Source organism: Chenopodium quinoa, unplaced genomic scaffold (genome assembly GCF_001683475.1).
Source record: "Chenopodium quinoa cultivar QQ74 unplaced genomic scaffold, ASM168347v1, whole genome shotgun sequence".
Lineage (NCBI taxonomy): Eukaryota > Viridiplantae > Streptophyta > Magnoliopsida > Caryophyllales > Amaranthaceae > Chenopodium > Chenopodium quinoa.
Genome location: NW_018743920.1, coordinates 3,880,333 through 3,891,986, shown reverse-complemented (window position 1 = coordinate 3,891,986; position 11,654 = coordinate 3,880,333). Strand labels below are relative to the sequence as shown.

The 11,654-nt window shown below is 35.2% G+C and overlaps 4 protein-coding genes across 5 annotated transcripts; 3 read left to right on the top strand and 1 right to left on the bottom strand.

The window, feature by feature from the left end:
• Nucleotides 1–355: 355 nt before the first annotated feature.
• Nucleotides 356–4,389, top strand: LOC110688005 (sterol 14-demethylase-like). 2 transcript variants are annotated; one of them, XM_021864668.1, is made up of 4 exons: nucleotides 358–1,019; nucleotides 2,053–2,541; nucleotides 2,899–3,902; nucleotides 4,279–4,389. In XM_021864668.1, exons 2-3 carry the CDS (start codon nucleotides 2,068–2,070, stop codon nucleotides 3,895–3,897), a joined length of 1,473 nt encoding a protein of 490 aa, XP_021720360.1. In that variant the 5' UTR covers nucleotides 358–1,019; nucleotides 2,053–2,067; the 3' UTR covers nucleotides 3,898–3,902; nucleotides 4,279–4,389. The 2 variants fall into 2 exon arrangements, with proteins under 2 accessions (XP_021720361.1, XP_021720360.1); XM_021864669.1 differs by lacking the exon at nucleotides 4,279–4,389 and having other exon boundaries at nucleotides 356–1,019; nucleotides 2,899–4,242.
• Nucleotides 4,390–4,541: 152 nt separating this feature from the next.
• LOC110688006 (PRA1 family protein D-like) lies at nucleotides 4,542–5,394 on the top strand. The gene has a single exon (XM_021864670.1). The coding sequence runs from the start codon at nucleotides 4,568–4,570 to the stop codon at nucleotides 5,177–5,179; it is 612 nt and encodes a 203-aa protein (XP_021720362.1). The 5' UTR covers nucleotides 4,542–4,567; the 3' UTR covers nucleotides 5,180–5,394.
• A 397-nt stretch (nucleotides 5,395–5,791) lies between these two features.
• LOC110688004 (PRA1 family protein D-like) lies at nucleotides 5,792–6,866 on the top strand. Its single transcript, XM_021864667.1, has one exon. The coding sequence runs from the start codon at nucleotides 6,121–6,123 to the stop codon at nucleotides 6,619–6,621; it is 501 nt and encodes a 166-aa protein (XP_021720359.1). The 5' UTR covers nucleotides 5,792–6,120; the 3' UTR covers nucleotides 6,622–6,866.
• A 595-nt stretch (nucleotides 6,867–7,461) lies between these two features.
• LOC110687611 lies at nucleotides 7,462–8,929 on the bottom strand. The gene has a single exon (XM_021864250.1). The coding sequence runs from the start codon at nucleotides 8,279–8,281 to the stop codon at nucleotides 8,111–8,113; it is 171 nt and encodes a 56-aa protein (XP_021719942.1). The 5' UTR covers nucleotides 8,282–8,929; the 3' UTR covers nucleotides 7,462–8,110.
• Nucleotides 8,930–11,654: the final 2,725 nt, after the last annotated feature.

The window sequence follows — 11,654 nt, the reverse complement described above, 5'->3', positions numbered from 1 at the left end:
TTATTATCATTCGGTCTTGGGCGCCCATGGATTTATATGGTGTACTTTCTTGTAATTTTCACAACGGTTGTTTTGTTTGCTTGCTTGCATGGTATACTTAGAGTTCCTATATATGAGGTTTAGGGTTTGGGGTTTAGGGTTAGGGTTTAAGGTTTAAGGTTAAAGGGTTAAGGGTTTAGGGTAAGGGTTTAGGGTTAAGGGTTAGGGTTAAGGGTTAGGGCTAAGGGTTTAGGGTTAAGGGTTTAGGGTTAGGATTTAGGGTAAGGTTTAGGGTTAGGGTTTAGGGTTAAGGGTTAGGGTTAGGGTTTAGGGTTAAGGGTTAAGGGTTTAGGGTTAGGGTTTAGGGTTTAGGATATTGAAATTACTTATTTGCCCTTGAAATTTTAATAAGTTATTTGCCCTTGAAATTACGAACCATCAATTTACGAACCATGAAGCTCAACAAAAGCAAAAACAAAGGCAAAGTTCACCCTCCTCCCTTCTTCAGAGTTTTAATTTTTCGAACACCATCAATTTAATCGGAAATCTTCACAAACACCATCATTTTAAAAACTTAATTTGTAGTATAAAACAATTGAAATTAAAAAAATTGCAAGATCAACCATAAGAATTTGGAGTTAAATAAGATCGTAAAAATTTCTGGTTTTTTTGAATAGATTTATATATTAAAAAAAAAGAGATAATATTCCTGAAATTAAGATTATACCCTTTCATTTGCGAAGTCGGTGTGAGTTAGGATATTGAAAGTGGTAAGAATGGCGTTAGGTGGTAGTGATGGAGGAGAGAGAAAATGGTGGTGGGTGTTGTTTTGGGCGTTGTGGAGGAGATGAATGGGAAGGTTTTGTCCGCATTCGTTTTCGATTAAATAAAGTAATGGGGTAGTAGGTCCCTTCAGCCCATTTTCAATTTGAAGCCCAATACCGTACTTGTCCACATTAGATTTTTTTTTCTTTTCTTTTTTTCTCTCTCCTACTTGAAGTGGCTTATGAGCTCTCTCCTGCATTCAAGGAGCTTCTCAGGTATGATTATTGTTCCTTTTTATTAATCTTCCTAATATTTATTTCACAATTTTAGGGTTTAATTTTACCCTTTCGTTAATTTAATTGCTAGTACTATTATATTCAATTTAGAGTTCTTGTTGGTTATTATTTCTCAACTTCTTTTTTTGAATCTTCCATTTTATTAACATCCAAATATTTATATTCAAGTCGGATTATCAAACAATTGGTTATGATTTCTGAAGTTATGAAAGCTTGCAATAATTGATTTTGTTGCTACATTTACGTTGTTACTATTAATTGACAGGAATTTTATGTGATTTTCGGACTCTAATTTAATAATTGAGCCAAAATTTGCTGATGTATTGCAATTTTCGAGTCTAATCCAGCCCACGAGCTAAACTGCAATGTCATTAGATTTCATTGAATTTAATGGTTTCGCATCCAAAGTATAAAGTATATGAATAATTATTGTTTGGGAGAAGGGTGTGTAGCTTGGTTTCATCTAAGTATCTTTGGTGTAGATAGAGCTACAAATGGCATTGATGTAGACGAGGTTTGATTATGATTAACACCCTCGAGTATTTAACTAAGCTAACGGACATCCACCTTTTTTCTTGTGTAAGCAAATGACTAAGAACTGTTAATACATGGTTGGTGTTTTTTTTGTTGGGGGGGGGGGGGGGAATTGACTTTGAGTTTTTACAGAAATTTGTATACAAATTTGTTTAGTGACACCATTCACCTCATAGTCATATTTGCAAAGGAGTAGCCTTTACGTAATTTGTGTAACTAAGCATGTTGTATATGATACACTTGTCTTATTCGAGACCTATGGACACTGCCGTGTTTGTATGTTGGAGAAGTAGCAGGGGTTGAGAATGGCGTGTGGGATTTTGAGAAATTTAGTACAGAACTTTGTGGACTTTTTATATTTTCTAGTCCTTTGAAACTAGAAAATTCTGTGCAAGTGTTGCTTTTGTGTATTTATATTTTATACCTGAAACGGGTACTTGATATTTGTTTGGTTAAGTATTTTCACATGATTCTTCAGGGAGTTAGCACAAGCATGGAGATGGAAGTCCTGGACAATAAGTTCTTATATGTGGGGCTACTCATTGTGGCAACCCTTGTTGCTGCTAAATTGATATCAGCGCTCATTATGCTAAAGTCTGGAAAACGCCTTCCTCCTGTGATTAAGGCCTTCCCTCCAGTTATTGGTGGCCTTATTCGCTTCCTTAAGGGCCCCATTATCATGCTGAGGGAGGAGTACCCAAAGCTTGGAAGTGTATTCACCTTAAATCTGGTCAATAAGAATATTACCTTCTTGATTGGTCCTGAAGTGTCTGCTCATTTCTTCAAGGCACCTGAGACTGATCTCAGTCAGCAGGAGGTCTATCGCTTCAATGTCCCTACTTTTGGACCCGGTGTTGTCTTTGATGTAGACTATTCCATCCGCCAGGAGCAGTTCCGCTTCTTCACTGAGGCTCTTCGAGCCAATAAGCTCAAGAGTTATGTTGATCACATGGTTATGGAAGCTCAGGTCTTCTTCTCTCTATGTAGTCTATATCTTATAAGCTGAATGAATTTTGTTGGTGGAAGATGGAATTTTACTTGTTTTTGGGAAGTTTACATTCACATTTTTTTTATTTTTTTTGTGGTATGATCTTTGCTGTCATCCTTTAGCAAGGAATTTCATAATCCTCTCCTATTGTGTTTGATATTGTAGACTTGTGGTATGATCATCCTTATAAAATACCAAGTACTACAATCTTACCTGTTATCCAATATACTTGATTACTTGGTGTATTATATGAGCATTCATTTTAATTTGCTGGTCTTGACCCTAACCTTGTATACTGCTTATGTGAAAATTATAAATTTTTGTTTGAATATGCAGGAATACTTTTCCAAGTGGGGAGATTCTGGAGAGGTTGATTTGAAATACGAGCTGGAGCATCTTATTATCTTGACTGCCAGTAGATGTCTCCTGGGTCAGGAAGTCCGTGACAAGCTCTTTGACGATGTGTCTGCCCTATTTCACGATCTTGATAATGGGATGCTACCCATTAGTGTTATGTTTCCATACCTGCCCATCCCGGCTCATCGCCGCCGTGATAGAGCCCGTAAGAAGCTCGCAGAAATTTTTTCACGCATTATATGCTCCCGTAAATCCTCTGGAAAGTGTGAGAATGACATGTTGCAGTGCTTTATTGAATCAAAGTATAAAGACGGTCGGCCTACTACAGAGGAAGAAGTCACAGGTCTGTTGATTGCTGCACTATTTGCTGGCCAACATACCAGCTCCATTACATCTACGTGGACTGGAGCATATCTTCTTCGTTATAAAGAATTCTTTTCAGCTGTGGTTGAAGAACAGAAAACTGTGATGAAGAAGCATGGACAAAATGTAGACCATGATGTTTTATCTGAAATGGATGTCTTGCATCGCTGCATCAAGGAAGCACTTCGACTTCATCCTCCGCTGATTATGTTGTTGCGCCAATCACACAGTGATTTCAATGTGACTACACGAGATGGTATGGAATATGAAGTCCCAAAGGGTCATATTATTGCCACCTCACCAGCATTCGCAAACCGTCTCCCACATATATACAAAGATCCAGACAGTTATAATCCTGAGCGTTTTGCCCCCGGAAGGGATGAAGATAAGTTAGCAGGGCAATTCTCATACATCTCTTTTGGAGGGGGGAGGCATGGCTGCCTTGGAGAGCCTTTTGCTTATTTGCAAATAAAGGCAATTTGGAGCCATTTGTTGAGAAATTTTGAATTTGAGCTAATATCTCCATTCCCAGAGATTGACTGGAATGCAATGGTGGTGGGCGTAAAGGGGAAGGTGATGGTTAGATACAAGCGAAGAAAACTTGTGGTTGACTAATTGAGGTATGTAATTGCCTATTTGGTGCAACATCCTTTTAATTTAAATGATATGTTATATGCCACCAAGGCCCTGCTTGATGTTCATGTTCTTGGTAGAGTTAGCATTTTGGTTGTAAAGCTGCATCCATTTTATTTTAAATCTTATGAATACCGAGTGTCTTTTAGATGCAAACTCTTGTGGTTAGCTATCTCTTGAATTTTGAAATTGACTAGTCATTACTTATCTCTTTTGTGTGAATTTTAAACTACTCCGTAGAAAATACCTTTTGATCTGCTTCTCCACTTGAACTGAAAATCTGGTATTATGAATTCAAAGTCCAGAAAGTATCTGCATGTTTCTGAATACTCTTTTGATGGAATTTTTTTTTTTTCGTTCCAGCATCTGGTTATCGATAAATTAGTATATGAAATAAGGATCTTGGCAATCTATCCTCGTATTGTTTTCTGAAGCTCTAGACAGGTTGCAATTTGAAGCACATCTGCAAGCCAGCAACAGCACAATCCAGTATAGTAAAGATGCAGACAATTGCAGATCCCCACAGCATACACCTAATAAAATTTTATATTTGGGCCACAGGTAATCAACTCTTTGAATGTGTCATATCTTGAATATTGAAATGAAAGCAGCACTGACATAGTCAAAAGAGTTCAGTATATAAGTACACCAAATGGAGTACTACTTCTCATCCTCTCCAATACCAGCCCAATACCCTTCATTGATCCTGCCACCAGAATCCAATTTCTTAATGACACCTTTGTCGCAAGCAGCCAACGATAACTCTGTCGTCTCACCAGCTAAAATAGCACCATGGCTGGAATTCTTTGACATCCACGCATTCTCCCTTCCCGTCTCTTTCCATGAAGCCACAACTCGACTAATCCAAAACATAACTCACTTCGATCTCAACTACATAAACTTGGTCTTCCCAATCTTCTACCTCTTTCTAAGCTTCACCCCTTGCCGACTCCCTTTCAATATCTTCTTCTTCTATCTAATTATTAATTACGCTTGTGTGTACTTATACGTGACCCCACGTTACCCTCTCCAACTACGTGTCTTTGGGTGCATTGTCTTCGTCTTCAACCTTTGGATCATCATTGGAGTGCTTGTTGGTATTACTGTTCTAGCCTTCGGCATTGGGCATGCCTGGATTAATCTACTGCTGTCTGTTTTAATTTCCATTGTTATTGTCTGCTTGCACGCCTTTCTTAGAGCTCCTACTTATGATGGCTTGCTTGATGCTCTACCTCAATCTGGGCCAGATTTCAGTGATGTCTGAAATTTTGGGTTTCTTCTTTAATAAGAAGGATGTGGACGTTATATTTTAAAAAAAAGATTGTATTGAGTAATCATTTTATTAAGGTGTAATTTGCAAAAGATTAAGCAAAATGAAATCTTTCAGGATATTGGGCTTTGTTAATTATTATTTTATTCATTTTGAAATAGTTGCAACTCTTGCAAGTTTGTGAGTTGTGATGTTTCCAATTTCACGCTTGTTATTGTTACTTATTCTTTCATTAGTTAAAAAATGTGTTGCAACGTTTCTATTTTTGAGCTTTTTAAATCACGACTTTAAGTCTTCAACTACTAATGTTCAAAACTAGAGGTGTCAATTCGGGTATTTGAGTTGGATCTAATTTTATAGTTGAGTCATGCTAATTTAGTATACTAATTCAATAGTTGTTACTCTTATTAGTATTAACACTCTAAGTTCAACCTCTGATAAATGAGTTACATAAAATTTGATCCCTCGACCTCAAAGATACAATGTATGGAACGATGTCACAATTCCATCACCTCAACCTTACATGGTACTTATCTCAACTTAGGTTATACTAACTAAAATTTTATTTTATACAATTGTATATACAACTAGATCCTCGGCATCTAAGCACCCCCACCATAGCATCCGCCCCTACAAGCGTTGTTTTCCCTCCTCTTCTCCTATCTTCCATCGTCCTCCACCCTCAATCCAGCATCATCTCACCCTCTCAATTAACATGATCAAGACAAGAACGCAATTCCTTTAATTCTTGATCGGACAAACAAAACGTGGCAAATTATTCTTTTAGTTTTCAAATTGCAACGATATTAGAAAAACTTGTTTCAAATAAAGACTATTCCAAGTGTTTTTTTATTCTTTTTTGTAAACAAAACTAAACTTAGCCGGTCTACGATCCAAATTCTTCTCATCCCACATTCCCAAAACAATAATCAATAATGTCATCCCAACCTTCCGGCGGCTACGCCGCCGCAGCAACCACCCAACCATGGCCGTCATTCTTCGACATCCACTCTCTCTCCATCCCAGTCTCCCTCTCCGACGCCACAACTCGCCTCAACTTAAACCTCTCCCACTTCAAACTCAACTACCTCAACATCTTCCTCATCGTCCTCTTCCTTACTCTCGCTCTTCGCCCTCTCTCTCTCCTCCTCGTCTTCGCCTCCGCAATCGCCTGGTACTACTTCTACTTCAACTCCCGCACTTCTCCGCTCGAAATTCTAGGGTTCGTCGTTGACGATCGAGTCATTGTTGGTGTGCTTTCTGTGATTACGATCATCGCTTTTGTTGTTGCTCATGCTTGGATGAATTTGCTGGTTTCGATTGTGGTTTCGGCTGTGCTTGTTTGTTTGCACGGTGTTCTTAGGGCTCCGGTTGGTGATTCTGATCCTTATGGTGGTCTTCTTGATGCTGAATCTGGTGGTTATAGTGAGTTTTAATTCAATTAGGGTTTTCTAATTTTGGATTAATTTTAGTGTGTGATTGTTGTTGATTTGTGATTGAAGCTGGTAATTGAATCATATGCTTGATTTATATGAGCATTAATTTTGCTTGTAATTGATCAGAAATTGTAGTTGATTGCAATGAAATTGATCGCGTTTTTGCTAATTTGGACAAATTATGTGTAATTTTGCTGTCAAATTGGTTTGATTGTTAGATTTGAGCTCAAGAAACTATTATTATTGTAATTGAAATTGATTTTCCTCGAATTGATCTTTGAGACAATCCTCAAATTGATTCAGCAAAGAAAATATACAATGTTTTTTTGGTCAATGGGGATGCATTTGAGTTTAAAATTTGGCTCAAATTGGAGTTTGTCTGAACAAAAACCTGTCTTAATTGGGGCACCATTACTGATAAACACTTGAATATAATGATTCTATATTACTCGTTTGAGGCTTCGAAAATATCGGTTTTGCAACCAAGCTATGCAAATAATGTTACAACTAATTAGGATATGGCCTTGAACCTGTCTGTATCGCCTAGTGGCAACAGGCGACAAGCACCATTACAGGCAAGAATCAAATGGTGCACTCGGGTACATATAATTATTTGCGATTGGTGTGTGCCTACTCTTGATTGTCGTTTGTAGTCTTATCTGCAATGTGCATGTATCTGCTCTCACCTTATTGAACAAATTAAGGTTTTAGCTTTAATGACAATATTGGTCATTTTATGCAAGTTGTATTGTGTGTAATGTGTATTAGGAAAACCTGTAACATTCTATTCAGAAATTAACGTAAGAGCAACCAACAATATTGTTAAAGGAACAAATATTCTTGACATGAAATATAACTTTATTATTCTTTGGAATGTTCAAGTACTACAAGTACATACAAGACCCTCGCTTATTTTAATTTCTTCATATACTTTGTATATCATAACATAAGGTATCAGAAACATATAACCAAACTTTGATCAACATACATAATATATTTATAATTAGTCCCCTGGACAAAACTCTTTCAAGTTACAGTCAACACAAGTGTGAGTATAGATATCCCCTTTTCAGCTACCTCAAATCCGATTCTCCGAGCAACGCCGAGGTTATGTTTGGAAGCCTCATCAGCATTCTGCTGGTTCGCCAAAAAAAGCAGTAGTGCACCCATAAAATCTCTGAAACAACAACATCCAAAACAAAAAAGTAAAAAACCCAATAATATATTTGCCATATGGGTCAAAATTTTTGGATGTCATAAGAGATGGTGATAAAAAGAAGCTGCACTATTGCTTGACCAATCAAGCTCGACCCGCCAGGAGAAAATCGGAGGAGATCGCCAAAAAAGGGAGAGAGAAGGAATTACTAGCCAGCCAGCCCAGCCGTATCCTAGAAAAAGGTATAGTTACGTATTCGTATATTTAGCTAGTATTGATATGCACCGGATCACATCAGAACACACTAACACAGAACCCTCGGATGAAGGATCTCTATTCATCGCCCTGAATATACCAGCATAGAAGCATTGTAGCACATCTTCTTAGGATATAAATTCGAGCACGCTGTTCTTTAACCAAAGAGGCACACTTCCTTGATAATCCACTTCCCTTTCTCTTTGAAGAAACATATGAAACACTCTTAAATTGTTGGATTTCAGCCATGACTTAATGAAATTTTTTATTTTTTATTTTTTTTTCTTTTTCAAGTGATTAGGAAAAGGATGTCAAGGAAAAAAAATGAAAAAGAAGAAACTTAACAATGTGAGGAGGAAGGATACTTCTCCACTGACTGAAAAAATGATAGACAATGTGGTGTATATATATTACATGCCAATGAGTTGACAATAAATATATTAGGGGATAATCTAAGAGGAGGTGAATATGACTAGTATCGAAAAAAGTGGGGTATGTGTAAAAAATAAAACGACGTAGTTTTTAAGATGGGGAGGTGAACGTGGACATAAACTTAAAATACAATTTACTACTATGAAATTTGTGAGTAGTTTTCGAGAAGAGGTTAATGTTTATAATTTTAAAGGGAAAATTGTAATACTACGTAGAAAGATTAGAAAGTTGGCAAAGGAGGCAATAGAAAAAAGGAAGGATGTTTATACAAAACAAAGCAAAGGTAGAGTTGTAAGGGAACAATTACCCGGCAATGAGATGATAATTTAGAGGGCTTAAGGACTTGTTTGGTTGGATTTGCACAAAATTTTATAAGGTCCCACCTCCCAACACACGTCATAGACACCATGGTTATAGCAAAATTATAGAAAAATAATTGAATTACACGCCCAAACAAACAATGGGCTGTATTAATTATTTATGGTTTAGACATTAATTAGATGGAAGATAGGCAATTAGGGGTATATTATATGTTAAGCTACTTTTAGTTGATAGGATTTGAAGAATCATATCCGATTTATAAGGAACCTACCTCATCTCGTAACGGAATCAATTCAAGGTTTTATGTTTTTATTAAGCGTATCTTAGAGCATATTCGACTCTTATTTTTAGAGTGAAGTTTAAATTGGTTAAGTCACCAATTGATCTTTTAAGGAAGGAAGACGACAAACAAGAATAAGACGATAGTATCAAATACAAAACCGAACACCTTAAATCAGTCTTTTTTGCCCATTCAAGTAAAAATCACCTTCTTTTTTTTTTTTTTTTTCGTCTAGTTGATCTAATTTATGTGTTTGATATTATTGGTTCCGTGCGACAAGAGTGACAAAGACTAGTCTAAAAATTTTGTGACAAGAGTTTATGATGCATTGAAATAGATATACATGGAATTAAATAGATGCTTCGATTAGGATGAACAATCATGGAATTAGAAAGGTACTAAACTTTAATGAAGCTTCACAATTATATGGAGCCTACATGTTTTCTGTTTTTCAATTGATAACCAAATTAAGCTTTTATTTGATGTGGAACTCATAGAGGTGTGATGGAAGTCTTGCCACATTGCATGTTAACAAATAAAGCATCTAGGAGAGGCTATAATATTTCCAATCAATAATGAACTTGTTTCATCAAGGGAGATTTTTTTTGTTTGACAAGCACCAAGCCATCAAATTATATATCATTATTATAATGACAAATACATTTCACACATTCATCAAACTTTAAGTGATAAGTGACGAGAGAATTGTATTTGCAATTTTGTGGACAAGATTTGATCATAGAAGATACTCCGTATTATAAATTCGGCGATAGATTAAATTAACTGACATCACTCTTAACAGCTTTCATACTTCTTGATCAATTTTGCATCTCTTCCCTAATACGAGACCAAAGCAACTTAAAAGAGTTATTATATTTATGCAATCAAAATTAGCAAGAATTGGGATTCCAATTCAGTCTCTTTTTACAAGTATAAAAAATCTTATATCTATTGATTTTATTAAGATGTAAATAGTTGATTAACACATACTTATGCTAAAACAAACAAGATGTGTAGCATATCTCACATACCACCAAATCTTTATATGTTCAAAACAAGAATTAATTTACTTACAAATATGTGGTTGGAAAATGGCCTACCTCATATCGATCATCAAGAGTTTAGCTTGAGTAAGCAGCACATGATTAAATACGAACTAAAAACAAAATTAAAACCACAATTATTGCAACAGATTTTAGAGATAACTAACTAATTATTGTTAATGCTAAATAAAAAATTGTTTATTAAATTATTGATGCTACTTGCCATTATCTGGTTCAAAGATTTGGTGTACAAGTATTCCTAAATCCTAATCACTTGCAAATTGCAATTTTAGGATTTTCCACATGATATGTTGTTGGTTGGTCTCAAATTGGAACAACCTAAAGTCTTCTTAGGTTTGTTGCTCGATTTACTAATTATAAGACAACGTTGTTTATATCTTCATGATATTCTTTAGTATTGGTAATTAATGTTGGCATCAAATAAGTAATTTCTAAATTTTATGCTGAAATAATATTTAAATTCAAATTGAACCACAACAAAAGTTGTTCATATATTGTATATTATTATATACTGTTAATATGGAAATAAGTAAATAAAAAAGAGTTAAACTCTTGAAAGTTCTAGATCTCTACTTAGAATATAATAACTTATGGCTTAGGACTATTCTAGTTTATTAATAAAAAAATAGGTTTACTCGAAAAAGACCGATTTTCATATAAGGAAAGGTTTAGTATATTATAATCAACGTGTGTATTTTAACTTTGGAACTTTTTTTATATTTTTGTCCGAAATCATCTGAACTATTATATTATGTTTGAAATCAGTCAAAATAAGTAGAAAAAATGCACTTTAACTTTGATCTTTAAATATTGATTCGATTTAACATGGCTTAAAGAGCTTATATAAAATTAATTTTTTAACTTACATTAGGTGTGAAAGTGAGATTGATTTGCATATCTATTAAAATTAATATTACAACTTACATTTGGTGTGAAAGTGAGATTGATTTGCATATCTAATAAAATTAATTACTAGTCCATTTGACTGATTCACTGTCCCAAATTTGGCTGCTAATGCTAAAGCTAATATCAGTTGCTGATTCGTTAATGATTTGATCACGTTACTGCCTTCAAATCAGTTAACAAAGTCTAATGAACTATGCAAAGTTGCTTATATACAAGTATATATAACATGAACAAATTTATATTTTGTTTGTTGGTGTATCGTATAAATGTGCTTTTCCAACGAAGATAATATGCTTCACAATATCTGGTAACTGTCTACTGGTGTGGTTGCACACTGATTTTTAACGATCCACCCTTATTCGATTCACGAATGATTATTTTATTAATGATCGAATTAGGTAATACTTGAGTCATGCCTAGTCCTGTTAGTTAGAATATGAAAGAATTTAAAGCAAAGTTTGGATGTTTGTTAGTTAAGGTATACAGCTTTATCTATAATGGTTCAGTGAAAAAGAGTTCATGAGTTTAGGGGAGGGTTGTGACTTTAGTGGAAGAAACCACAATATCAAAAAAGCCGATTTAGATTTTGTCAAAAAGAAAAATTAATTTGGATAAACCA

Bases quoted from the DNA above. Each gene is read 5' to 3' on its own strand.
- LOC110688005 (XM_021864668.1), top strand. From the start codon at position 2,068: ATGGAGATGGAAGTCCTGGACAATAAGTTCTTATATGTGGGGCTACTC. The intron at 2,542-2,898 runs GTCTTCTTCTCT...TTGAATATGCAG, and splicing joins ACATGGTTATGGAAGCTCAG to GAATACTTTTCCAAGTGGGG.
- LOC110688006 (XM_021864670.1), top strand. From the start codon at position 4,568: ATGGAGTACTACTTCTCATCCTCTCCAATACCAGCCCAATACCCTTCA.
- LOC110688004 (XM_021864667.1), top strand. From the start codon at position 6,121: ATGTCATCCCAACCTTCCGGCGGCTACGCCGCCGCAGCAACCACCCAA.
- LOC110687611 (XM_021864250.1), bottom strand. From the start codon at position 8,281: ATGGCTGAAATCCAACAATTTAAGAGTGTTTCATATGTTTCTTCAAAG.